This window comes from Syngnathus scovelli, chromosome 12, assembly GCF_024217435.2.
Source record: "Syngnathus scovelli strain Florida chromosome 12, RoL_Ssco_1.2, whole genome shotgun sequence".
In the NCBI taxonomy this organism is placed as follows: domain Eukaryota; kingdom Metazoa; phylum Chordata; class Actinopteri; order Syngnathiformes; family Syngnathidae; genus Syngnathus; species Syngnathus scovelli.
Window position 1 is genome coordinate 12042217 of NC_090858.1, and position 27784 is coordinate 12070000.

Consider the following 27784-nt stretch of genomic DNA (forward strand, 5'->3'; position numbering starts at 1 on the left):
CCCATTTTCCCAACTGTCCCTGCTCGCACTCAGTCGGGATTTCGGAACTACCAGAACCGAGTCAAAAAAAGAACGGCGGCGCTTTTTGGAATTAAACTACACGGTTTGGTGTGGTTTACGTCATCTAGTTGAGCGAAAGAGGGACTTTGTGCATTAATTCAATATGGCAGTGTTTCAATGAGGTAAGCGGAATTGTTTCGGATGTGATGCGAAAGAATGTCCCCTGGCTGAGTGAGCATCGGGGGATGACGTTAGCTCCGCGTTAGCAACGATGCTAGACGTTATGATTGATGTCTCGTAACAGTTCCAAAGCTCGTTGGCTCGCCGTGCCCGGACAAAGTGTAACTTCGCCGGCGTGTATTCATCGTGATGACAGATGTTGGGCGGTGTTACCCCGGCAGCCAAAGTGTTAGCCGTCGCTATGCTAACGTGAAATCACTGCATCTTGCACTGCTTGTTGTTGACCTCACGCTAACCAACATTCGGGTGTCGCTTATGGTCAAACCCATCTTTTGGTTAACTAGCACGCACAATGCCATGAGTCCGCCTGATAACGATGAATAATAACAATGTTTCCCATTAGCTCAGGGATGGGTTGATGCTACTTTAGGCTGCCCATCCCTATAAATCATTGCGTAAGAAAATGCAGCCGCGTGCGTAAATGTCATATTAAATGCAGATTTAATGTCCATCTGGTGTCACTAAACGTGTCTGCATAACGGGGAAGAGTTGAAATCAGCCTTCTGGGTTGGAAATTCGATCAAGACGCCAGTGCGAAGTACAGTAGTTTCTATGGTAACGATTGATGCTTGAAATAAGGTAAGTGTATTTGGAGCTCATATTTTGGCCTTCCAGGTTATACTCGCGCATGTAGCTTATATAGCTCAATAAAGCAGTTCTTTTTTTAATTTATTTTTTACTAGCATAAATTGGACCAATACCACTTCACCAGCCTGAGCCGTGTGGACATGCCTAACAACTGTAATTTATGCTCTGTAAATCGAGTAGATTAAAGTAAACAGTGCTGAGATAAAGTATCAGCACAGTTCTACTATGACAATGTGTGCGGTTACATTTAGTTATAGTTACAGTTATTCATAGTTAACAATTTTGGTTAGTTTTGTTCTACTGCATATTTATACTCATAAAAAGGCTATTTACATCCATTATTTCCAATGGGGAATCGTTTGTTTTGCAATAAGAACCGTTTGTAAACCAACCAGTGCCAATACACAGGGTTTAGTGGATTGCGACCCTGCTGATTGAACCAAAACAGCAAGAATTTGCTGTGAGAAAGCACACTGCGTCTCTTTTGCAACTGTTAACAGACCTCAATTATTTTCAATCAATGTGGTGTCATCTTTTAGGAACGACAGTTGTCTGGCTGTTTTTCCCCGAGATATGACTTTCAAGGCCATCGGTGTTATTAACAGTTCTTAAATCCATAAACATTTCCATGTCAGAGGGGTCATGGGGGCAAACAAGGGGGCAGAGAATGACTCAACCTTAATCGCTGTCGCCACACAACAATCTGGGATGTGTGCGTGTGTGCACGTGCACGCGTGTGTGTCACTGTTAAACCGGCATCTGCTACAAGCCTTGATAACAGCATTGCGGCTTTCATCCCCGTGCTCTAATTAATTTATCTAGACTAATTCCATCAAAACAAACTCTGAGAAATATGTCCAACTCAAAGTGACGACTCGAAGTGATGAATAGAATATTTTTCAATCAGTACTAAATGCAGCTAAACACAATGTTGAGTGTATGATGAGACGAGCTAAATCAGCGGTCCCCAACCTTTTTAGCACCATGAACCGGATTACCGCCAGCCAATATTTCTACAGACTGGTGTTTGATGACGTCACGATTTTTGCGAAGAAAACTTCTAAAATCAATTCTAGAAAATAAAAATCAAACGCATCAATAAAAAATAGCATAAATAAATCACAGACTGCACATTGATTATGGAAGTTTTCTTCGTCCGTGTTTGAACTATCCCATTTCTGCAAAACAGACCAACCACAATGATAAACGTCACCGTACTGTTTTTCCAGCCAATCATATAGCAGAACAACAATGGAAGTGCGTCAACACATAAACACCACCATCCCAAAACATCCATCGACCATTAGTTGCAAGGGGGGATTCTGTATGCGAACACCACAGTATAATATAATAATAAACTTTTAACAACAACTTTAGTTGCAGCACCCTCATAACATTGTACCAACAACATAACATGAGTCACCTAGGTGTAAAATAATGCGTTCTATGTTCTTTATTGTGTGGTCCGGTACCAAATGATCCACGGACCGGTACCGGCCATGGGCTCGGGGACCACTGAGCTAAATCACATGCCCCCCCCCCCCCCCCCCCCCCCCCCCCCCCCTCCAAATATGCCCCGCTTACAGGTTTTTGGCTTGGTCAGAAGCGCAAGAAAAACAAAAACTCTGGAGGCATTTTCTTAGACAGCAACAATTGTGGAATAATAAAAATAGAAGCGATGCATTGTAGAGTGAGGACATAATATAGAACCCGTTATTGTCACTGACCATTACAGATATGGCTATCGAATATAAGATTGATAATAGATGGGGCCAGATTGATGAATCGGCTCTTGGCAAAAATGGGTTAAGGCAGGATTAAGGTGCCAAAAAGAAGTTATGTTATAATTACAAATATACATTTTTTATGAATCGGTCGATTTATTGGTTATTGTAATTTTAATATGCATTTCTGTGAGCATTAATCATACCTTGTGATTGCCTGGTGACTAGTTCAGAGTGTACTCCCTTCAAAGCTCATCGCGCCACGATAATAAGCATCAAACAACAAAGAGTATGTATGTATCATTGGTAGATTTTGTTTAGGATTCTATTATTGTTTTGTCATGTTTTTGAGCCTTTGCGTATGAAATTTCAATCCTCCATGTTTCACACATACCCGACCTACTGACCGTAGAAGCATCGTCGTAATTTAGAACCCAGTCGTCTATATATGAATCGGACAATCACATGTGTATGAGTGGTGCTGGCTTCGTCCCTTTGCGGCCTCACGTTTGACGCTGTAGTTTCTGCAACGTTGAGTGTGTGTGGCTTTAATTAGCAAGGCCTGGCCCGGTGAGTGAGTGTGCGTCACTGAACGAGAGCATCGTTGGCCGTCGCTGATTCAGTTTAGCGGCCGGTTGGTAACTGGCTAGCGCTCAAGTTGAGTTACTCATCATTTAGACTTAGACTTAGACTTAGACTCAACTTTATTAATCCCTTGGGATCACTCCTTCAGGGAAATTCTGTGTCCAGTAGCAGTAAAATACAAAATACACAAGAAAAACACAAGAGATCAAGATATACAGAAGATGCAGATTTGTGGCCATCAAAGCTCCATTCCGAGTATGCTTATGATACAAATTTATGTTGTTGAATGAAGTGGTTGTATGTGTACTGGCGGCTGTGTTTATTTGCGACCACTTGCGGTGCCATCGTGCAAGTGCTGGCAGATGACTTTACAATGTTTTACAAATTACAACAATATTGCAATAAAATGTGAGGCTTAATTGCTTCAACTTTTCCTGTTTCATGATGAAACAATGATTTCCAAACATATGAACTGTACTTCTTAAATGCAAAGCATAGTACACACTATGAATTGTAATAATTAAAATATAAATATATATAAAAAATAAAGTCGTTTTTCTAAGCCCCAAATTGCAGCCTTTGCGATTTGAAAATTTTTGAATAGCAGTTAACTTTTGAAGTTATTAAATTGTTTAGCCCTCTATTTAATGTTACGACTAACGACAAACTGAGTCAAGGATTTTTGTTTGCACAACAGCTCATGAATCTTGATGCCAGCCAGAGCCAATCTTCCACATCTTCCTGAAGAGAAATATTCTTGACAAAAATATCTATTGGTGGCAGTCAAGGAATGTAAACATCCAAATTGTAATTAGTGAGTTAATGAAAATACTCAGAGCGGAGTGCACCGTATGTGGCCCACACACACCATAGGTTGCTGACCCTTGAGCCATATGACACTCCTATGGTCTGTCTCCATGTTCAGTGAACCAATCTTTGTGTGAGTTGGTTGATGCTTAATCGCATTCATCACTTCCAATGCTTTTCTTTCCTACTTTTACAGGTTGTGTTTCTGAAGAAGACTGAGTGAACCATGGCCCAGTTCCCCGCAACATTCGCGGGTCAGTAAGCGCAACACCCTGTGCTCTTGCCGTCTCTCCACGGGAAGTGAATCTCATGACTAACACATTCTCCTCAAACCTCGCCTCTTGCTGCCCTGCGTCTCCCCCCCCTCCTTTTTTTTTTTTTTTTTTTTCTGTCCACTTGTTTGGGTCTCAGGTCTAGATGTGTTCCTGATCTCGGTGGATGAGAGAGCCAAACATGACCAACAGTTTCACAGCCTCTCTCCCACTGCAGGGGGATACATCACGGGTAACTTGATGTCCTGAAGCTATACGCATGAAATTGCACATCTCCGTCAAGGTCGAGCATTGTGCAATGACTTGTCATCCCCTATGCTCACTTCCTGTGTGTGGGTGTTGATGTTTTCAGGGGATCAAGCCAGGAACTTCTTCTTGCAGTCAGGACTGCCGCCACCCATCTTGGCCCAAATCTGGTGAGTCTGCACACAGATTCTGACGAAAACTTTGACGGTTGTGTCCATGTCCTGCGCAGAGACATTTTGGGTGATAAATGTGGTTTTGGGAATGATGCATGGGCTGAAACAACTTATTTGGTTTTCTCTCTATCTCTTGCTCTCTCGCTGTCTAGCGTTTGTAATCGTGTATTTGTGGAGCGGTAGCTGAAAAGAAGCCCTCCTTCCTGCAGAACCGTCGCTCACGTCCATTTATTTTGCTCGCAGGGCCCTGGCTGACATGAACAATGACGGCCGTATGGACATCCACGAGTTCTCCATCGCCATGAAGCTCATTAAGCTTAAACTCCAGGGACACCCCCTCCCTTCCGCGTTACCCCCCAGTATGAAACAGGCCCCACTGTCTCTAACCCCGCAGGCTGGCTTCGGTAAGGCTCCCGTGCAGACTGTGAACAAATGGTGGATCTGTATACTCAATGTCTGTTTTCCCGCCTTCAGGCATGCCCGCCATGGCTCCCATCGCCACTGCTCTGCCGGGCGTGCCCCCTCTTCCCCTCCCTCCTCTACCCGTCGGCGTCTCGCCGCCTCTGGTCTCGGCGGCAGCGGCGCCCATGGCTAACGGAGCCTCGATCACAGGCGTGATGCAACCCATCTCGGGCTTCTCCCACCCAGGTGACGTGTCTTGGCGTGAGTGCATCTCAGCAAGCACGTATTGACGCGTGGTATCGTGTTTATTTTCAAGACAGACTGGAGACGTCTTCACCGTCATCATTTTTTTGCTTTTCCGTTAATCAAATAAAATCACTATTATCATTTTGTTTGTACCCGAGTAAAAGCAAAATGAAAAGGTGTTCTTGGGGATCATATATAGTCGAAAAAAAGCCAGGCTTTAGTCAAATACAAACAATTGTTGGCTCTCTCAAGTGTCCCCCCACCTGTGAAGTGTAAAGTCACACGAGCGAGTAAGTCTTTAGTTTTGAACATGATTCCAGCGAGGCAAAATATACATATGAGGGTTTAGAACAGGGGTGGGCAAACTTTTTGACTTGCGGGCCGAATTGGGTTCTAAATTTTGACTGGGGGGCCGAACCAGGAGCAGATGGATGTAGTGTATGTGTGAAATAATATAAGCGACCTGTAAAGGTCATTGCATAAAAGGTTTTGGCCTTTAGTAGGTAGTAAAGCATGGATATTCAAAAAAAGTTTTTTGAAAACAAATGCATTTATTAACAGCATTAAAAAAAAAAAAATCCCTAAAAAACTGCTATCAGTGATTCTCATAAAATACGACACTGTTATTATGAATAACAGTCTCCATCACTTCAGTGCCTGCAGGTCAGATTAATGAAAGATGTTTATTTATGAGATCACATCAAACGGCAAACATTCTGACCAAATATATCATATTGAAGAATCGGTGAAAGCATACATCCAAATAAAGTAATCAAAACGGCAACACGGTGAGGGGTATCTGAAAATCAGAGCAGAGTTTTAACAAACACCTGGTAACAGAGGTGAGGAAACGGGAAACACTTCCTTAAAGTAAGCCTTAAGAACTTTACAGGTTAAGATTAGTCACAAACAGGTGGTGCATCAATGTCCTTGAGGATCCTGCATTGTTTGAAAATGAGAATGGTCGCTAGTTTCAATCCCTGCTATTTGTATAGATCATATTCAAAATGCATTTTTTTGCAACAAACTTGAAAGCCTCCCCTTCATTTTCAGTGGGAACAGTGTTGTTGGTCTCCCTTTTTTTGCTCGTGTGTCATAGTCTGGAGTAAAATTTGTTGTGGCAATTCTTAGGAGAGATCCGAGGTGTTGGTCCGTTTACCTAGATCTGTGACGGGTTGATGTTGATGTTCATGTGGCTGAACGTCACGTCGCGTACGTCGAGCCAAATTGGCCACTCTTTTTAAACACTCGGCACTCAGTGTACACCTTGCTTTTCCTTGGGTGACTCATTTTAATGGAAGGATTCCAAGGGAAGGTTTGTGGGTGGCTTTAGCGTAAAACTGTATCCGAAAGCTCGGCGCGCAAATTACAAGAATGCTGTCGTCACAGCCCACGCTCTAAATTCGGCACTGATACAAATAGAGCGCGAGTGCGCCATTTCCGTACTACTGAGTACGTATACGTACTTGTGAGTGTGCACCGAGCTTTCTGACACGGCTTCCGGTAGTAAATGCGCAGGCGAGTGGTTCCCCATCTACTGGGGAAACGCAGTCATTGCAGGCAAATTGACCGAAAAAAAAATCTTTAATAATACAATTTATTTAGGGTTGGCGGGCCGGATTAAATGGTCCCGTGGGCCGGATGTGGCCCGCGGGCCGTAGTTTGCCCATACCTGGTTTAGAATGTCCCATTAGTCTTTCTTATATTGTCATTTCAACCCAAGCATGTCACTGACACTTTCTGAGGACTTTGGGGAAGGAATTTAAATATGTGTCCGTTTTACAGCATCTTCAATCAACAAGGCCTCTTTCAACCGCTCCAGCACCAAATTACAAAAGGCTCCATCGTTGGATGCCGCCAGGTAGGCTGCCGCAAGTGTCTGCTGTCTGATACGTTGAGGAAAACAAAAGCACCAACCATCGCTCTTTTGCTGCGTTGATCTTGGCAGCGCTCAGCCCCCCGTCGACTGGGCCGTCCCTCAGTCGTCGAGGCTCAAGTACAGGCAGCTCTTTAACTCCCATGACAAAATGATGAGCGGACATTTGACTGGTACGCTCTCCGGCACCTCCAGAATTGTCCTCCATGTGTATATTCGTTGACATTTTGCCGTTTTGTTGTTCAGGTCCGCAGGCGCGTACCATCCTCATGCAGTCCAGTCTTCCTCAAGGGCAGCTGGCCTCAATATGGTCACTACTTGAAATTTCTACTCCTCATTCCTAAATTTGTCCACTCGTAGCTGAAGCATAAAATGTCCTCTTCTTGACAGGAGTCTGTCCGACATCGACCAGGACGGCAAGTTGACGGCGGAGGAGTTCATCTTGGCCATGCACCTCATCGACATGGCCATGTCCGGCCTGCCTTTGCCCCCCGTGCTGCCGCCAGATTACATCCCGCCCACATTCAGGTACATCGGTTCTCACAGTTTTCCGGACACTTGAAAGGAGAGAATTTTTTTCCAAGCATCCCCCCATAGTCCAAATGCCAGTTAAACATAACTTCCGCGTGCACCACTGAATAGTGTTGTTGCGCGCGTTTCAGGCGTGTGCGAAGTGACAGCGTGCAGTCGGACCAGAAGAGCGTCCCTGAGGAGGCAGAGGAGGAGGTGGAGAGCAACCAGGACAAGAAACTCCCAGGTGCTCCATCATATGTTGTGGTTGCCATGGTTACCTTCTACCGCATGGTGATAATAGTAAAGAGAAGAGAGGACTTCCATTAGCCATTTGCAATGAGCTTGTATTCGCCCCCCCGCAGTTACGTTTGAGGACAAGAAGCGGGAGAACTTTGAGCGGGGCAACTTGGAGTTGGAGAAGCGACGCCAGGCTCTGCAGGAGCAGCAGAGGAAAGAACAGGAGAGGCTGGCGGCGCTGGAGAGAGAAGAGCAGGAGAGGAAGGTCGCTTGGTCGTGGCAATCTGAAGCCAGGGATCCAACAGCGCCACAGGAAATGTCTTGCTTCGGTGTTTGTGTATCAGGAGCGCGAGAGGCTGGAGCAAGAGAGGAGGCGACAGCAGGAGTTGGAGAAGCAGCTTGAGAAGCAGAGGGAGTTGGAGAGGCAGCGAGAAGAGGAGCGACGCAAAGAAATCGAAAGGAGAGAGGTTAGATTGGGAGCAGACGCACTGCCGCTCTGACAATGTTGAGTGAGCCACCTGTTGGCAAAATGTCACCAAAGCGGCACCTTCATCGACAAACGTCCCAACTTTGAGTTTTATATCATTCCCTTGGCGATGCTCACGGCTGCTCTGTGTGTGGTCTAGGCCGCGAAGCGTGAGCTGGAGCGCCAGAGGCAGCTGGAGTGGGAGCGGCAGCGTCGACAGGAGCTTCTGACTCAGAGGAACCGAGAGCAGGAGAGCATTGTTCTCCTCAAAGCCCGCAAGAAGACCTTGGAGTTTGAACTGGAGGCGCTGGTAACACAACACCGCACACACAACAAGCAAGAGATGGCACACTTGGCAAATGCAAATTGATTGCCGGGAAGCGCCGAGCGGCTCGCGACTTGGCTCCTTTCGAGAAATGCCTTTGGTATTTAAGGGTGTTCTGCCTTGGCCGCAGAATGACAAGAAGAGCCAGTTGGAGGGCAAACTGAAGGACGTCCGCTTCCGTCTGTCGGCTCAGCGCAGGGAAGTGGAGCAGACCAACCAAACCCGGGAGACGCGCATCGCCGAGATTACGCTGTTGCAGCGGCAGCTGCAAGTATGCTCGGCGACGACCTTGCGGCTTCTTTTTCTCCGATATGGTGCGCCGCCGACCGCAACGCTTTGCTTGTGTCATTGCAGGACTCCCAGCACTGGCTCGGGAGTCTCATTCCTGACAAGCAGACTCTCAACGACCAGCTCAAACAGGTTCAACAGAGCAGCCAGCACCGTGAGTGATTTAAGGAAAAAAAAAAAAAAAAACAGCAACAAAAAAAAACACACTGTTCGCTGCTTAGGTTTCTTTTTATAGACGTTGGTGTAGAAGGGTGATATTTCACCCGAAAGGCCAATATCCCAAAGTTTTCCTGGGTACCCCTAGCATTTCATGATCATAGCAGGTGAATATCTGATCCCCACAAACTTGGTTTGTGCGTGCAGGCGACAGTCTTTCATTGCTGCAGAAGGCTGTGGACCAGAAGGAGTCCAGCAGACGGCAGCTCAAAGAGCAGCTGGACACCGTGGAGAGGGAAACCAGGGCCAAGCTGCTCGAGATTGATGCTTTCAACACTCAGCTTAAGGTATACAAACACTCTGTGACATTTGGCTGGCTGGCTGTAGATTTGTCTGTCAGTCTGTCTCAAACATTGAACCAAAGACTTGACGCAACGTGCACGGCATTGCACGATTTATTTGCTAAATATTCTGTGTGTGCAAGTCAAGAACTGACATTTTTCAGTATTCTTTCCACGATTCATCCAAATACTCCCAAATATGTTGTTGCTTTATGCAGTGGTGGTCTGCATTTACGCCGCTTATTTAATTCACTGTTGCACAGCATTGATTTGTCATTTACAGTATTGATGTTTGCTTTAGTGTGTGTTGCCGTGTAGGATATTAATAATAATAAAAAAAAAAAAGCTGTCTTAATTTCACCCGCAGAACGAGGAAGATGGTGGCTTCACTGTATTTACTGTCAGATGTTTGAGTCAAATCGGAGAGACATGGACTCGGAGGGAGGAAAGAAGCAGAATAATTTGAATGAATTATTGAATTAATGAATTATTTTCTTTGAGTGGCTTATTTAAATGTGGATCAACTCGTAGACATGGGGAAGACGTTGCTAGTTGACCTATAGGTAGACGCTAGCACTCCTGCTTTGAAGTTGACCTGGCTTCCTTTTGACTCAGCATCCCCCCCCCTGCATTATTCCATTGCTCTTCTCTGGTCTCATAACCCGCCTCATAACCCGCCTTCACCCCGTCCACTTTTGTGAGATTTGCACACTGAACCCTTCCTTCTGTTTAATATTCCTTTATTTATCCCCCTCCCACACTGTTCTCCCTTTTTTGCTCCATTGCCAATGCCAGTCTCTGTGTGAGTTCTATGCCAGCCACTGTGCCAGGATAGAAGCCCTACGACGACAGCTTGACGGCGAGCAGAGAGGGAGACAGGTAGAAGCACACCACCGTTGCTGGGCTGGGGTGGTACTGTGACCGGGATTCGGCCTGATAAATGAGAATTAAAAAAAAAAGAAAACACATGTCAGGGCATAAAAAGGGTTGTGTGGGAAACACTTTTGAAGTAGTGGACAAGAACTACTTAGGAGCATGAGCATTTGCAGTGTGAGCATTTTCTTTTTAAAGGGGACATATTATATTTTTTTGCTCACACTTTAAACAATCCTCGGGTGTTGGGGACATGTTTTCTTTTTTATTCGATAATTGCAGTGTGCTTGACACGCTCCTGAAACGTAGTCTGTTTTAAATGGACACACGGACAGGCCAGGTTGCTTTGGTTTTGTTGCCTTTGCTGGGACTTGACACGCATGGACTGACCATCATATGTATGCGTGTGCGTGTGTGTGTGCCTGTGCTGTGCTGTGCTGGCTACGTCTCAGGTGATGACGTTGGCTCATCCATGACAAACGCGTGCTACCACGTCACCAAAGTTGCGATTAGAGTGTATCATTTCCCTATTGAATCCCCTCCTTGCGTCTTTGCTTACCCTTTTCTCTCCTGCTTCTTTTCCCATTCACATGTCCGTTTCCTCTCTTGGGATGCTAGCAGTCGTGCGGCGTTCTGCTAATCTGTGATGTCGTATTTTGTCCTCGTTTGATCAAACCCTTCATATTGCTCGCCAAAGCAGCCGACATGGGAGCCACAAATCTTGCTGTCCTCTCACGTTGACGCTGAGTCACAAAACTTATACGGCGGCTTTTAGATTTACGATTGGCTGTTGTCTGAATTTATGCCTACTCACAAAAGATTCACTGCTTTTGCAGCGCGGACGTTTGAGTGAGCGGGCAAGCGGCCAGGTGTTGGCTCAACTCAAACTCCGTAACTATGACAAGTTGCAAATGCTCAACGGCAAGTATGTGGCGGTCCACTGGTCTACAGAAATGTATGCATGACACATTGTGTCCCGCACTTCCTGTTGCGGGATGACTTCAATCCGTTCGCTCCCAAGTCGAGTCAAGTTTACTCTGCGCAAATGACACATGAGCTCTCTAATGGCACAGTTGGTTGTCATAACTACAGAGCGGTTATTGTCGCCGCTGTTGTCGGCACGTGAAGCAGGCAGCCTGCCCGATCCCACGCCCTCCTTACCACTCTGGCTTCCCGTATCTCCCGTGTCGCCTCGCAGGAGCTGAGAGAGATCCACAGCCGGCAGCAAAGGCAGAAGCAGAAGGAGCCGGAGGGAGACGCGCACTCGATGACACAGGCGCCGATCGACAGGCCGTCTGCCGAGTTGCAGGAAAGCAGGTAGGACTCCAAACGGAGCAAACGGCTTCCAGCAGAATACTTGGTATGTTCGAAATGAAACATTATTGGATTTTCATAAACTTGATTACGCAGACGATTACGTTGTTTATATGCAAGTTCATTTTTACACGACAGCCTGACGTTGTACTTAGGTTGTCCTCAGACAAAACTCTGACTTGGAGGAACGACGACGCAGGCAGTTCCGCCCTAAAGGCGCCCAGCCCTGCACCCGCCTCGCACACTTGGCTCAACCGGGTAACCCAGGAGGAAGAGGAGAGGAAAAGGCGAGGCCCGGAGGAGGACGCGGAAGGTCACAAGACTGCTGCATCCGTGGAGGAGAAGGACGAGGATGCCCGGGGCAAGAAGGACATGCAGGAGGAACTCAGTAAGCTCTTCAGCCAGCCGGTCGATCCCTGGGCTGCGCCAGGTCAGTTGAAGGCGACGTGCTGCTGTGTCTAGTTCCGATTGGCGGGCGGATTCCAGCTTCGGCCTTCCTAATTTAGTGCTTGACTTGATCGATTTTGGGCACAGTAACTTGAAATGTGCTTCGAACTTGAAGGCTAAGACATGAGGCAGACTTGAAAGTTGTCCATTTTTGACTGGGTTTGTTAATCTTATTTTCTTTGCACAGCAGAAAAGGCTCCGGTGGCAAGCCTGTTTGAGCAGAAGGCAGCAGGCAGCGGCTTTGAGCAACAGCGGCCGGCGGCGGTAAAGGTGGTCTACTACAGAGCGCTGTACCCCTTTGACGCTCGCAGCCATGATGAGATCAGCATCGCCCCCGGTGACGTCATTATGGTACAAAGCATGCACACAACTTGGCACCCGCTCAGCAATGAAATGGTAGCTCAATAAACACTCATCAAATTGAGTTAAAAAATCGCAGCGACTGTAATAAACCTCCTTTTTTCGCTGGCAGAGGGCATTATTTTCCTTCCAGTTCTTTTCGTTTACTAATATCTTAGTGGTAGCACTAACCGTAATTATTTTGTTCACTAAAATTGTCACATGAAAAGTTCACACTGTTTCAATTCGACCTCCCGTTGATGTCATCATGTCGAATAAATAGTGCTTCGAGTAAGTGTAAATTTGGTAAATTCCCAGATGCCTTTGTGTGTGTGTGTGTGTATGTGTGTGTGTGTGTAACATTTTGCTCTCTTCTCTGCTGTGCAAACTGAAGGTGAGGGGGGAATGGGTAAGTGCCCGGACCAGTCAGGCCTGGCCCAGCCCGGTGTTGTGGACATTGTCAGCTCATACTCACTCATGTTTTTCCACCTGCCATTTGAATGCTTCATACCAGCTAGATTATCCTGTATGGATTTAGTGTGCTGTGTTGAAAAAAAGAAAAAAAAATCACTGCACCAGCTTGTCCATAAATAAGCCATAGGTTGATCTTTTTTCCGTCAGAAACATGACCATGTGTCTGGATTTCAGCTTTGCATGTTGTCCATGACTCTCACCGTCTCCTGTGTCCCACTAGGTGGACGAGACTCAGACGGGGGAGCCCGGTTGGCTGGGCGGAGAGCTCAGGGGACGAACCGGCTGGTTTCCGGCCAATTATGCTGAACGGATACCGGACAGCGAAGCGCCTGTCAGCCTACGGGCGACTGCTTCGGCCACGCCCACTTCGGCCTGGCAGCCCGTCAGCACGCCGCCCCCCGCACCTGGGCAGACCTCATCCGCGCCGTCTGCCAACAGTAACTGGGCTGACTTCAGCACCACGTGAGGATTACGCTCGACATTTTTCTTCCACGTGCCGAAAAGCCACAATTGTTTTTCTTCAGCTTTAAACCCTGTGGCTCAAAGCCAAAGTCAAGTCCAAAGGTTGTACTAATACTCCTCCCCAGTCTAAACACGACTTGTGCTGCACTGCCAGCTGTTCTCGAGCATTTTGACGATGGGAATCATTTAATTCTCAGAATATTGTATGTGTTTTCTGACAAGTTAAGCACCGACCCTTACAACAACCAAGAGGAGAAGCTCTTTTGATGGCACTTTTAAACTTTTCAGATGGCCATCAAACAGCAGCAGCCAGATGGACAGCGAAGGATGGGACGCGTGGCCCACCTCCTCCACCGCTCAGAATCCGTCCCTCAGCGTCCCGTCAGCTCAGCTGCGACAGCGTTCGGCGTTCACGCCGGCCACCATGACCACGGGGTCCTCACCCTCTCCTGTGCTGGGCCAGGGGGAGAAGGTGGAGGGATTGCAGGCTCAGGCCTTGTACCCCTGGAGAGCCAAGAAGGACAACCACCTCAACTTCAACAAAAACGAGGTCACCACCACCTCAACTTTTTTTTTTTTTTTTTTTTTAAATTACGTGACCCATAGTTATTTGTGACCAAATTTCTTATTTTTATTATTTTTCCCACCACTGTTACTTCCACTCCTTCAAATCTTCACCTTCAAAATACAGTGCCGGTGGACTGATTTTCAAATTGGATTCTTTCTGTCGCCACACTCAGCAGTCACATGCAATTTCTGTAGAGATTGCGTTCTCTCTTTGCATCGTATAGTGTTGTCTGTCTATTTTTGTTTGTTTTTGTTTAAATAGACACCATTGTGTGACAGATTATAACGGTGCTGGAGCAGCAGGACATGTGGTGGCTAGGAGAGCTCCAGAGCGGACAGAGAGGATGGTTCCCCAAAAGCTACGTGAAGCTCATCTCTGCCACCATGACGCCCCCACTCGCATTTCCCGCGGCGGCTCCGATGGCAGCCCCAATCGCAGCCCCGCTTGTTTCCTCAGCACGTGGCAAGAACACCAGGTATGCTTTTTCTCTTCTCCAATTAAAGAGGCACTTTTCAATCACTGAAGTTCTCCTTCTTTCTCCGGCAGTGAATGCGTGATGTCAGAAAGTCCCCCTAATGTAAAACGCCCCTCACCCACCCCAAGCAAGCCCTTGGAGTCAGGAGAAGGTAAGCCACATACAAAGCGGACGCCTCCACATTCTGCTTGTGTGCACGTGCGCCGCCACTCACTTGTCCTCACATGCTTACGTAGAGTACGTGGCCATGTACACTTACGAGAGCAGCGAGCAGGGAGACCTGAGTTTCCAGCAAGGAGACGTCGTCACGGTGACCAGGAAGGAGGGCGACTGGTGGACGGGCACAGTCGCGGGCAAGACCGGGGTTTTCCCCTCCAATTACGTCAAACCGCGGGACGCCTCATCGGACGTGAGATATAGACTGCTGCACGGAATGAGATGAAGCAGCATGTGGCTCTTGACAAAAGTTCATTTCCCCCACCCCTCTCTCCAGTCTTTAGGACCAGCAGGAAAAACGGGGAGCCTTGGCAAAAAACCAGGTGACTTAATCATAAGCACATCTTTTTCAAACGTGACCACTCAATAATCCTCTTTCTTTTTTCTCTTGTCTCTTCATCAGAGATCGCCCAGGTGATTGCCCCCTACTGCGCAACGGGAGCGGAGCAGCTAACGTTAGCGCCAGGCCAGCTTATCCTCATCAGGAAGAAGAACCCAGGCGGCTGGTGGGAGGGCGAGCTTCAGGTACAACGACGCATGGAGAGCCAAAGCAGCGACAGTAACAGGCTAACATTCAGCGGACATTTGCAAGCTGAGTAGTGATTGGTCGTTATCCGAGCCTTGTGCACGTAATGTCATTTGCAGTCAACAGCAAGTGACAAAATGTGTCATGATTGTACATGAGAAATAATGATAAATTATTGTAATTTTTTCAGTGCTGAAAATTGTGAAGTACATTTAATATACCTTTTAAAGTTCTAACATGGTTCACACTAAAGCAGAAGTGCCGGCAAGATGGACAGCTAAGGTTGATTCCTAATTTGTTTCTGTGTTGCACAAGCTTTAGAGTGCTTGATCGTAGGACGCATGAAAAGAAGGGTTGATGTGTTTAGTGAAGCACACTCTGCCATACGCAGATGGATGGCATCCGAGCGCTGTGCTAAGTTGCGTTCATGGCACAAAGCAAGCCGTTTCATTTGGTGCTTGACATTCTGCGCTGTGATCACTCCAGGCCCGGGGGAAAAAGCGACAAATTGGATGGTTTCCGGCCAATTACGTCAAGCTGCTCAGCCCCAGCACCAGCAAGACCACGCCCACTGAGCCCACACCGCCAAAACTGGTCCCCACCAACACTGGTACACACACACACACACACACGCACACACAGAGTTTTCATGGAACATTTTTAAACTAGGCAATTCAAAGAATACTCTTTTCTGAAATGATTCGATAGCTTCAGTCCTGCGTCCGACTTGCTTCTGTTTTGCACTTTTGGTGTTTGCGGAAGCCGTGTGCCAGGTGATCGGCATGTACGACTACGTGGCGCAGAACGATGACGAGCTGGCCTTCCAGAAGGGTCAGGTGATCACCGTGCTCAACAAGGACGACTGCGACTGGTGGAAAGGCGAGCTGAACGGCCACGAGGGGCTTTTTCCCAGCAACTACGTCAAGCTCACCACCGACACCGACCCCAGCACACAGTGTGAGTACGCATGCACGCACTAAATATATAACGACTCCAAACGTCCTCGCTCTCTGAGACACGCACACACTCACACACACGCACACACGCCAGATTGTGGTGTGGCGATATCGCTCTCTCTCTCTCTCTCTCTCTCTCTCTCTCTCTCTCTCTCTCTCTCTCTCTCTCTCTCTCGCTCTCGCTCTCGCTCTCGCTCTCGCTCTCTGTCTCTCTCTCTCTGTCTCTCTCTCTCTTCTCTCTCTTCTCTCTCTTCTCTCTCTCTCTCTCTCTCTCTCTCTCTCTCTCTCTCTCTCTCTCTCTCTCTCTCTCTCTCTCTCTCTCTCTCTCTCTCTCTCTCTCTCTCTCTCTCTCTCTCTCTCTCTCTCTCATGTCTCATGTCTCTCTCATGTCTCTCTCTGTGTGTCTTTCTCTGTGTCTATCTGTCTCTATCTGTCTCTCTGTGTTCTTTGCCTTCCATCTCCGTCAGCCTTTTTCCCTTCATGGCCTCTATGGTGACGTCCCTGTTCAGTCACACCACCTCTGAATAGTCTTTGTGTGTGTGTTCACGCGTCTTTCTGTCAGTGTTATTAGGTCAGTGGTTCTTAACCTTGTTGGAGGTACCGAACCCCACCAGTTTCATATGCGCATTCGTCGAACCCCTCGTTAGTGAATTTATTTATTTTTTTATTCTAGACATAGATGTTTTTTACTGGTGCACAAAATGAGCCATGCATGAACATCACCTTGTTCAAAGAACAAAACCAACACAATGCATGAACTCAACAAATTACATACTGGTAAATCAGAATTTACACAATAAATCAGGTTTGTTCGGACCTCCTCAGTGGAGGCTCTGTCGAACCCCTGAGACCGACTCACCGAACCCCGAGGGTTCGATCGAACCCAGGTTAAGAACCACTGTATTAGGTGTTTCCTATTTTCCCGCTTATGCCCACCCCCCATCACTCTCCCAACCCATTCTCCTGCATGGTCCATCATAGAGTAAAAGATTCTAGAGTGAACACGAGGCCTTCATACACACGTTATTTTTTACATGTGCGTCATTACAAATATACTTTAGTGTATGAGTAGTCTTGCCATAGTTTTGGAAATAGAAATTGTTGCCATCATAAAGTCTTTATTAGATCTTAAGGCAAGCAGTGGACAATTTTAATTCACCAATTTATTACACCAAGCAGTTAAATGTAGCAGTAAAACTCATTTACTACCAATCATTTTTATTGCATTTACAATGAAACACAACCAAATATCCATTGAATAAAAAAAAAAGGTTTTATGAGAAAGACAATGAATGCAACAAATACTCGTGCAGGGTGGCCCTCTTTTGATGTTCGACTTGTGTACTGTCGCCGTCGCCGCACGCTCCACCCGCCTAGCACCCAATTTGTTGTTGTTGTTGTTGTTTTTGTTGATGTTGTTGTTGTCGTCCTTTCTCTAGGATCATATCATTCCCCAGAACCCCCCTCTCCTCAAAGCCCTCAAAGAGACCCACTAGGCCACGCCCACTAGACCACTCAACCAATGGGACAGCAACGAGCGGTCACATGACCAGGAAATGGCGACGCTCCATCACCAATAGAAGCCACACACAGAGAGGCAGGCAGGCAGGCAGACAGACAGACAGACAGACAGACAAACTGACTGAGTGACCGTAACGTTAAGCGTCTTGCCTGTTGGCGCGTCTCCGCTCGCCTCGCCTCACCTCACCATCTTGTGTCTAGCGAGAGGTGAGGCGAGGAGAGGCAAGAGGTAGATTGGACTGGTTGACATGTTTGACTGGGACTCCATTCACATTCACATGCACGCATGCACATGCACGCCTCAGTCGTAGCGCGGTGGAGAAGTGGATAGTGGGTCGTTTTGTGGCTTTACGGGAGATTGTGCCATTTTAGAAGCAGCTCAGCTCATCCCTGTATGGAAGTAGGAGAGCCACACTGAACAAAAAGACAGACCATGATAGGAAAGTTTCATTTTCGTTTCAATTTTATCTTTTTGGGTAAGAATGAAATAGGAAAAATATATTTTTAAATTGGAGGGTGTTTTAAAGTTATACTTTAATCAAACCGTTAAAATGACAAGTCTTTCTTGAAAAAGTTACATATTTTCAGTAATATTTATATATATTTTTCTAAGAATTAGACTTAATTCTCATACTATTCGGACTTTTAGAAAAATTAAATATTTTTTAATCTACAAAATGGGCCTCCGTTGACAAAATTACAATTTAGCTCTCAAAAATGTCTCCCCCAAAATTTTAAAATTTCATACTATGATGGCTTTTTTTAAAAAAAAAAAAACAACAACACAATTTAAGTCTAATTTTTTCAGTGTGGTCCTAATCTTCCTTTGTACATCCATGCTTTGCTTCTTTTTTTATTACTTCTACCCTCAGTAGCTTCCTTCACCTGTCAGTCACCCCCCCCCCCCCCCCCCCCCCCCCCTGACTAACCCGACCCCTCCCCACAGCTTCACAGAAAGACCCACTATCTGCTGGAGGATGCGTTCCAGTGGAACGTTACAGCCAAAGACTCGTCCAGACTCCTCCTCTTCTCTTTGCGTTCTCGCCCACACACGCACACACACACACACACACACACACACACACACACACACACACACGGTACAGTGTTTTGGGATTGTATCTACACATTTTATTGATTTTAAACAACTTATTGATGTATTGACTTTATGTTCTGTTTACGTCTTTAATATGGGCTCGTCTGTTGCTATAACGATCACATGGTTCGACCTGTAACTGCACAAGGCATGCACTTCTAGTACTCGTGAGTCATTCCAGCCAAGAGTTTGTTTCTTCTTGCTTCATTGAAACCAGATCAACAATTGTTTGACATGTGTGTGCTGTAGAGCAGTGCTTTGTCAAAGCACGTTTTATTTCAACAAGAAAAATCTCACGGCACACCACGAAACATGCCACAAAAACACATTTACCCAAATTATAATGATCTTATACTCAGAAATGTGTGCCTTTTTTGTTGAAACAGAAACACAAAAGGTAGCAGTCTTTACCTCAGCAGCACAAAATGAGCACATGGACTTCACTTGAAGTTTTTTTTTTTTTTTATAGCTTGCCATAGCAAATGAACCTTTCTTCTGGATTTTACAAACTGTATTCACATTTGAGCCACACACATTTAATCGCACTATTCAGTTTAATCCTAGAAATTTTCACAATCACCAAACGTTTTAAGACTAAGACCCATTAAATCATTTTCGTACTTAACAGATCACAAACTAAAATTCACCATGTGAAAGTGCTTAATAAATAATGTGTTATATTGTATGTGTCGCCATAACATGAACATATACTTGACATAAACTACCAATCAAGAACGCCCGTGACGAGAAACAACTGCTGTTACCAGGGCAACAAGATGCCCCCCTTAACTTTTTTTCCCATAGCAAGAGACAAGCCCTGTAATAGTTGCCATATATTTGGATGTTGTTGACAGTATTGTGATTTTTAATGTTTACCCTCACAAATGGAATTAGCTGGTTTATTAACTTTTTTTTTTTTTTTTTTAAATATCCAAGAAGCAATCGAGTTCTAACTAAGCCGCCGGCATCCCACATGGGCTTGAGTTATTTGAATGTGTCTGACTTTACTCACGGGCTGACCTTTGATGAACTCTGATGAGCCAAATGCAAACGCACTGCACTACTTGCGCTCGGTGCAGTGGGGAAAATATGGTGGGCGCTAGTGAGCTTTTTGCGCAGATTTCAAGGAAGGCGTGTACAGAATGAATGTAAGTGCGGCGCAATTGACTCCTGCGTTGTGCAAGGTGCTGAATCTGACTGCATCACAATGATTAAATGCTCTGAGACACACGCACATGCTCCTTATTCTAACACCCGCACAATTTCTCAAACAGAAAAAAATGTGACATCAGGTATGTATCTCATTCACATTTTTGGCTAATTAACACTGCGAATGTTGGTTGATGTGCAATTTTTTTTGTGTTTTCAGGGTGCGCCGACCTGCACCTGCTGGACATGCTGAGTCCCATGGAGAGGAAACGTCAAGGCTACATCCACGAGCTCATCGTCACGGAGGAGAATTACGTCAACGACCTGCAGCTCGTCACTGAGGTAGGGGCGGGGGACTTTTCAACATAACTCCATTTTCTTCTAGACTAGTGTTGATTTTATGCAGACTGTCTCCATGAGAATTATTTAGAAGGGCCTTTATATTTATGTGGTCCTTTGGTGATCAGCAGGGGGCAGCAGACCTTTTGTGTTCATCTGAGCGACAATTTTGTTTTTAACTAAACTTAAGAAATATCCTATTATTTAGTGCTACTTTGGCTTACTTCTGAGTACTTTTAGATATGAGCACTATCCTGCAATGTTTTATCAAAACATTTTTGTTAAATGCACTTGATGCCGCCAACAAATCAGTCATAATTTTTCAGAATTACTTCAAAGTTTGCTGTCTAACTAAACATGAGTCTATTAGCCAGACAGTATAGACAAGCTAACAGATCTCACATACTCGAACACAAACAGTGCAAAGTATCATAGCATGTTACTCAAAGGCATGTATTCTTTATCCTGTGCCCAAAACAAAAAATCTAATCATCCATCCATCCATCCATCCATCCATCCATCCATCCATCCATCCATCCATCCATCCATCCATCCATCCATCCATCCATCCATCCATCCATCCATCCATCATACCGCTTGTCCCCACGGGGGTCACGGGCGTCCCAGCAGGCAGTAGGCGGGGGACACTCTGAACCGGTTGCCAGCCAATCGCATGTCACACAGACGAACAACCATTCGCACTCACACCTAGGGACAATTTGGAATGGTCAATCGGCCTACCAAGCATGTTTTTGGGATGTGGGAGGAAACCGGAGTGCCTGGAGAAAACCCACGGGCACGGGGAGAACATGGAAACTCCACACAGGGAGGGCTGGAGGTGGAATTAAACCCGCACCCTCCTAACTGTGTGGCGGATGTGCTAACCAATTGCACCAACAAGCCGCCCTCATTTGTCCATATAACGCCAAAATATTTTGTGTGTGCGTGCGTGCGTGCGTGTGTGTGTGTGTGTGTGTGTGTGTGTGTGTGTGTGTGTGTGTGCGCGCGCGCACTTAGATCTTTCACAAGCCTCTGCTGGAGTGTGAGCTGCTGAGTGAGAAGGAGGTGGCCATGATCTTTGTCAATTGGAAGGAGCTCATCATGTGCAACATCAAGCTGCTCAAGTAACCACACATTGTCATCGTCCTCATGTACTGTGAGCTTTGCCTTTGGGAAAATATCATCCTAAAAAGCGACAACCGCCTGCAGAGCGCTGCGGGTGAGGAAGAAGATGTCGGGCGATCGCATGCCTGTCAAGATGATCGGCGACATCCTCACCAATCAGCTGCCACACATGCAGCCGTATATCAGGTAGGTGGTCACATGCACGCACGCACAGTGTCGAAGGTCACGTGATCCTTTACTTACCCGCAATGGTGATTGTGCAGGTTCTGCTCGTGTCAGCTGAACGGAGCCACGCTGATTCAGCAGAAAACTGACGACAATCCCGAAATCAAAGATTTCCTCAAGGTAATCAATACGTTTCAGACACCAATGTCCACCAATCTTACCACCATCATTCAGAACTAGGACAGGTTTGCTAGAACGGTGTTTCCCAACCTTTTTTCATCCACGGTACACCTTTTCATTGGCAAAAATCTCGAGGCACACCACCAACAAAAATCTGTTAGGTGTTACACTAGCTTCTATAATAAAATTAGTTGTATTACAACGAAAGACATTGTGAATGTGATATATAAATAAAGTCCCGTGTGTGCGTGCGTGCGTGCGTGCGTGCGTGCGTGCACTAGCTTCTATAATAAAATTAGTTGTATTACAACGAAAGACATTGTGAATGTGATATATAAATAAAGTCCCGTGTGTGCGTGCGTGCGTGCGTGCGTGCGTGCGTGCGTGCGTGCGTGCGTGCGTGCGTGCGTGCGTGCGTGCGTGCGTGCGTGCGTGCGTGCGTGCGTGCGTGCGTGCTTGCGTGCGTGCTTGCCTGCCTGCATGCGCGTGTATACATCCAGGTGCGTGTGTGTGGAGAGTGGAATATCCATCCATCCATCCATCCATCCATCCATTTTCTGAACCGCTTAGTCCCCATGGGGGTCGCGGGCGTGCTGGAGCCTATCCCAGCCGTCATCGGGCAGTAGGCGGGGGACACCCTGAACTGGTTGCCAGCCAATCGCAGGGCACACAGAGACAGACAACCAATCTCACTCACACTCACACCTAGGGACAATTTGGAGTCTTCAATCGGCCTACCAAGCATGTTTTTGGAATGTGGGAGGAAACCGGAGTGCCCGGAGAAAACCCACGCGGGCCCGGGGAGAACATGCAAACTCCACACAGGGAGGGCCGGAGGTGGAATCGAACCCGCACCCTCCTAACTGTGAGGCGGACGTGCTACCCAGTGCGCCACCGAGCCGCCCGAGAGTGGAATAATTGAATAAAATTTTTTTTATTTTTTTTTTAAATTGTATTTCTTTTTTTAAATTAAAGTGACAGTTTTCTAGAAAGGTTTTAGACAGTGTAAGGAATAAACTATTGAAAGTGATTGTGGTTGAAATCCAAAAGAATCAACATGAATTTGTTTATGATTTTAGACTACAGTGATCCCTCGCTACTTCGCGTTTCGTTTATCACGGCTTCACTACATCGCAGATTTTTTTCCCAAATTAAAAAAAAAACATTTAAAAGTCAAAATAAAACTTCTAAATTGAGGAAACGTGTCTAACCTTTAGGACAATGTAGTATTGCTCCAAATGCTCGTTTACATTCCTTTAGAAGTCCGTTTTCGCGTGTTAGCGCGATCGCGAATTAGCATCTTTCCGCTAACTCGTTAGCCTGCCCAGTACTTCTTGTTGGTGACCGTACTTCGCGGATTTCACTTATCGCGGGTGGTTTTTAGAAACAATTATCTGCGATAAACGAGGGATTACTGTAGTTCTATAAATATTGTGAAAATAAGAATAAAGTCACATTTAAAGACACTGCTGTTCTGTCAGCAGCTGAGTGGTGATCACAGTCAAGGCGTCATGACTTGACTGTGTATTTCATGTTGGTGATAATGAACAATGCAGGTTCTGCAAACTGAATATGTGCCGATGCAGCATAATCAGACCAACACAACATGAAATCTCAAGATTCTCCGATTAGCCACGCATGCGTGATTAGCAAGTGGCTGAGCAGGCCTTGCGCTAACTGACCAGTGGTTTGGCGATTCTGTTAACAATGCACTCTGTAATTAATATTGGACAATTTTCCCACTTCACAGCTGAATATCTCTCACGGCACACCAGTGTACTGCATGCACAGTGGTTGGGAAACATTCATTCATATTCATTAATATTCATCATTTTGGATAATGATGTACTTTTTTTATTGATTTCCAGTGCGCACACAGAAAATGACTTTCTATTTGATTTTCTTTTAAACTTCTTCACAGTTATGACATACTCGCAAAGAGTATAACTTGATTCCAGAAAAAAATTACTCTATTTGTGTGTGTTTTACCCTTTTTTTTTTTCATTGAAAAATACCACTTTATGTTGAAATCAAAATAACTGTAGTTTGACATCTTACTCAAGAAATTTGTATGGAACTTCAGTATTTTTCCATTTTGTTTGTAAACCAGTAGGTTGCAACACTGATGGGTGAGAAGCATTAATGATTTTGGATTTTGTTTGTTCACGTGCGTCAGAGGTTAGCCATGGACCCCCGCTGCAAGGGGATGCCGCTCTCCAGCTACCTGCTCAAGCCCATGCAGAGAGTCACTCGCTACCCGCTCATCATTAAGAACGTACGCTTGACATACGCACGCACCTGCATGCACACACCCAGAGTGATGTTTCTCCGGTTTTCTGCTCTTTGCAAGCAGATCTTGGAAAACACGCCTGAGTCACATCCGGACCACAGTCACCTAAAAGCTGCTCTGGAGAAGGCGGAGGAGTTGTGCTCGCAGGTGCTTTCTCATGGCTTCACTTGTATAGTCAAAAGCCCCAAATACAAAACTGAGCTTTTTTGTGGTGGCGTGTAGGTGAACGAGGGCGTGAGGGAGAAGGAGAACTCTGATCGTCTGGAGTGGATCCAAACGCACGTTCAGTGTGAAGGCCTGTCTGAGGTACTTTTCCGCATTTTCACCTTCATCTTACAAATTGAAGAAAGCCAAAGTTGGCCTCCTACAAATGTACCCAAAGAAAGTCAAAGCGGTGGAAACGCATATGAGTGAAGTTTGAAAATAGACGACGTGATGTGAGTGACGTTAAGTTCTGTGGCACAATGTTGCAGCAACTGGTCTTCAACTCTGTGACCAACTGTTTGGGTCCCCGCAAGTTCCTTCACAGCGGCAAACTTTTCAAAGCCAAAAGCAGCAAAGAGCTCTACGGGTTCCTCTTCAACGACTTCCTGCTGCTGACGCAGGTGACGCGCACATCCGTCCCTGTCGCATCCTGAGTCTCCTCTTCTGTCTGAACGGCCCTTGTCGTCCGCGCCGCAGGTCACCAAGCCTCTGGGTTCATCCGGATCTGACAAAGTCTTCTCGGCCAAAACGCACCTGCAGTACCGCATGTACAAGACGGTCAGAACTCACGCAACACAAATACGCTCACTCATAGAGTCATTCGTGGTCATGAAATCTTGACTCCATCGTTGATACAGCTTCCTCTTATAAAAACGACGTCATGATAAACCTTTTTCTCCCATAGAAAAACAAAATGACCACCTTTTGAAACAATGACACTGAATGTTATAACCAGAAGGTGACATGTGTGCAGCCCATCTTCCTGAACGAGGTTCTGGTGAAATTGCCGACGGACCCGTCAGGGGACGAGCCCCTCTTCCACATCTCGCACATCGACAGAGTTTACACCCTCAGGGCCGAGAGCATCAATGAGCGGTGAGCCGAAGCAGAACTTTGCATGTCAGCAACTTGGGGTTTGAGCAAGCAGCCTCGTGTGTGTGTGCGTGCGCGCAGGACGGCGTGGGTCCAGAAAATCAAGGCGGCCTCCGAACTCTTCATTGAAACCGAGAAGAAGAAGCGAGAAAAGGCCTATCTAGGTATGGCTTTGATAACTCTTTGAATGTCGTAACCTGCTGGTGCTGGCTGCTCACCTTGTGCGCCATGCTGCGCCGGCCGCAGTGCGTTCCCAGAGGGCAACAGGCATCGGCAGGCTGATGGTCAACATCGTGGAGGGAATCGAACTCAAGCCGTGTCGCTCGCACGGTAATAACTATAAGAAGGCATTTGGCCAGAAAGGAGCGTGGGCGCCGGGATGTGCTCTTTGACCTTTGTTTGTGCGGCAGGTAAAAGCAACCCTTACTGTGAGGTCACCATGGGCTCGCAGTGCCACATTACCAAAACTCTGCAGGTAAAGGCTTCTTCTTCTCTGTTGCTTCTTGATTTATTTGACGGGCCCCAATAGGCGGCGTGACAATAAATATTATACTATATAAATATAGTATGTAAATATATCAATGTATCTAGTATGAAATGTTTCAGTTGTGTGTTGAATTATTTTTTAAAAATCTAGGATTTGAATAAAACTTAGCTCTTTTTAGATGTTAAGATGATTTACTTCTACTTGCATTTTTTATTTGCTATGCGAGTTGTGTTTTTGGTGGCAGGACACGCTGAATCCCAAATGGAACTCCAACTGCCAGTTTTTCATCAAGGACTTGGAGCAGGATGTCCTGTGCGTTACCGTGTTTGAACGGGACCAGTTCTCACCCGACGGTTGGTACTCCAGATATTTATTTCATATCTGACGGATGTTGCTGTCCCATGTAAAAGCAACTATGTGTTAAAGCAGCAGCGGTAGGTTCACAATTACAGTGACGCCGACGCTAATTTCTGTTAGCCCATCTATGTCATTACCTGTATGTTAGCATTAAGCTGAACCGTGTTTGAACGGGACCAGTTCTCACCCGACGGTTGGTACTCCAGATATTTATTTCATATCTGACGGATGTTGCTGTCCCATGTAAAAGCAACTATGTGTTAAAGCAGCAGCGGTAGGTTCACAATTACAGTGATGCCGACGCTAATTTCTGTTAGCCCATCTATGTCATTACCTGTATGTTAGCATTAAGCTGAACGTCTGCAGACTAAATCATATGGTTTGGTTAAAATGTTGGTATTTGAATTTCTTTGTTTTTAGTGTCAGTTTTAGATTCAACTTCAACCGTCAAGTAATTACAATATAAAGAAATCTACATACCCTTGTTCAAATGATAATTTTTGTGATACAAAAAATAGACCGGGATGAATTATTTTATTATTTTTCCATCATATACAGTTCAATTGAAGGGGGGGCCTGAAATGTAATTTTGAATGTGACTCTGAAGTCAGCACACACATCTACCACTTTAAGTACATCTGGTTAACTCCAAATTAAGTCAAACTGTTTTCTGAGCTTTTCCAGACATTCTTGTTTCTACACTTTATAACACAAGCCACCGTCCACAGAGAGTTCACTGTGTCTCCTGCTCTCCTTTTATTTCCCCCCTTCAGACTTCCTGGGCCGGACTGAGATAAGATTGGCCGAAATCAAGAAGGACCAGGGCTCCAAGGGACCAATCACCAAGCGCTTACTGCTACATGAGGTTCCCACAGGCGAGATAGTGGTCAGATTGGACCTTCAACTATTCGAGGAGCCCTGAAAACCTGCACCGGGATCCTTTCTATCAGGAACAACTGGACACAACTGGACCTGGCTTGAAGATGGAAGAGAGACTTTCTTATTCTTGTTATTTATTGACTGACCAGAAGAAGTTGAATCATCATCTGGTAAGTTGGACCACAAGGCAGCTCGCTTACAAAACTTCACGTTCATCAAACAACGCAATTTTGATGGGCAGAACTCATGTGAAAGCCACAATGTGAGGCAACGTTGGGTTTTATTGTGCACTGTTTTTGACTTCCGATTTAGCTGACCATCATCCCCCCCCCCCCGATACTCACTCCAGTGAGAATCTGTGCGTATGTGTGAGAAATTTACAGACTTCACAGAAGATATTAACAGCGCTAATAAGTTAGCAGCGGTAGAAGCCGAGAGTTGAGGATAACTGATTTATCATTTCTTTTGTACCTATGTGCACAGTTAACTGTTTTTCACCTCTCGCTTTGTACCAATGAAAATTATGAATTTACGTTTTCCTTTTTTTGGTCACTCATAAGGATGAGTTTATGAGGCAGATTACATTTGTTTTATTTTTACTGATAAGGGTATTTAGTTGAATTTGTTTCTCCATTAGTTTTTGGGAATTATGATGAATATTCAGTTTTTCCATTCAGTGACACATTCGACCTCTCTCCTCTTTAGGTTGTTACACACACGCGCGCACACACATACGCACAAAGTGGACTGAAGTTATTTATCTCAAAGAGGAACGCTGTGTACCACATTTCCCCAACACTGTAAACAACCGACGGTTACCTTAGCGACCAGCCACTGTCCAAACAGCTGTGGATCTTCACAATGAGAAAAATGTCTTAAGCCTGTATTTTCCTCCTGAGACCCCCTCGTACCCTCTCACACTGTACTAAAGGTAAGCTAATGACCCCTTCATACTGTCTGCCTTCCCGGCTACTATAGAAATAC

The 27784-nt window shown here is 45.8% G+C and overlaps 1 protein-coding gene across 8 annotated transcripts in view; it reads left to right on the forward strand.

The window, feature by feature from the left end:
- Positions 1-27784, forward strand: part of itsn1 (intersectin 1 (SH3 domain protein)) — a 27920-nt gene continuing 136 nt past the window's right edge. The window contains exons 1-45 of one of the 8 annotated variants that reach the window (XM_068652483.1): positions 1-182; positions 4141-4198; positions 4356-4448; positions 4569-4632; positions 4879-5039; positions 5110-5298; positions 7069-7144; positions 7232-7332; positions 7406-7469; positions 7550-7687; positions 7822-7916; positions 8035-8174; positions 8254-8376; positions 8536-8685; positions 8831-8971; positions 9055-9142; positions 9352-9491; positions 11557-11675; positions 11828-12102; positions 12307-12470; positions 12853-12867; positions 13153-13394; positions 13683-13944; positions 14241-14437; positions 14509-14588; positions 14674-14846; positions 14931-14976; positions 15057-15178; positions 15666-15789; positions 15942-16136; positions 20122-20243; positions 21258-21364; positions 21450-21551; positions 21629-21710; positions 23887-23985; positions 24064-24147; positions 24223-24306; positions 24474-24605; positions 24682-24762; positions 24959-25080; positions 25159-25241; positions 25324-25407; positions 25488-25552; positions 25809-25917; positions 26695-27784. The exon at positions 26695-27784 is cut by the window's right edge and continues 136 nt beyond it. In XM_068652483.1, coding sequence (XP_068508584.1) covers positions 4171-4198; positions 4356-4448; positions 4569-4632; positions 4879-5039; positions 5110-5298; positions 7069-7144; positions 7232-7332; positions 7406-7469; positions 7550-7687; positions 7822-7916; positions 8035-8174; positions 8254-8376; positions 8536-8685; positions 8831-8971; positions 9055-9142; positions 9352-9491; positions 11557-11675; positions 11828-12102; positions 12307-12470; positions 12853-12867; positions 13153-13394; positions 13683-13944; positions 14241-14437; positions 14509-14588; positions 14674-14846; positions 14931-14976; positions 15057-15178; positions 15666-15789; positions 15942-16136; positions 20122-20243; positions 21258-21364; positions 21450-21551; positions 21629-21710; positions 23887-23985; positions 24064-24147; positions 24223-24306; positions 24474-24605; positions 24682-24762; positions 24959-25080; positions 25159-25241; positions 25324-25407; positions 25488-25552; positions 25809-25917; positions 26695-26843 — 5310 coding nt within the window. In that variant the 5' untranslated portion in view covers positions 1-182; positions 4141-4170 and the 3' untranslated portion in view covers positions 26844-27784. The remainder of the gene's footprint in view (positions 183-4140; positions 4199-4355; positions 4449-4568; positions 4633-4878; positions 5040-5109; positions 5299-7068; positions 7145-7231; positions 7333-7405; positions 7470-7549; positions 7688-7821; positions 7917-8034; positions 8175-8253; positions 8377-8535; positions 8686-8830; positions 8972-9054; positions 9143-9351; positions 9492-11556; positions 11676-11827; positions 12103-12306; positions 12471-12852; positions 12868-13152; positions 13395-13682; positions 13945-14240; positions 14438-14508; positions 14589-14673; positions 14847-14930; positions 14977-15056; positions 15179-15665; positions 15790-15941; positions 16137-20121; positions 20244-21257; positions 21365-21449; positions 21552-21628; positions 21711-23886; positions 23986-24063; positions 24148-24222; positions 24307-24473; positions 24606-24681; positions 24763-24958; positions 25081-25158; positions 25242-25323; positions 25408-25487; positions 25553-25808; positions 25918-26694) is intronic. The other 7 variants (XM_068652484.1, XM_068652487.1, XM_068652488.1 and 4 more) reach the window with 7 other exon arrangements.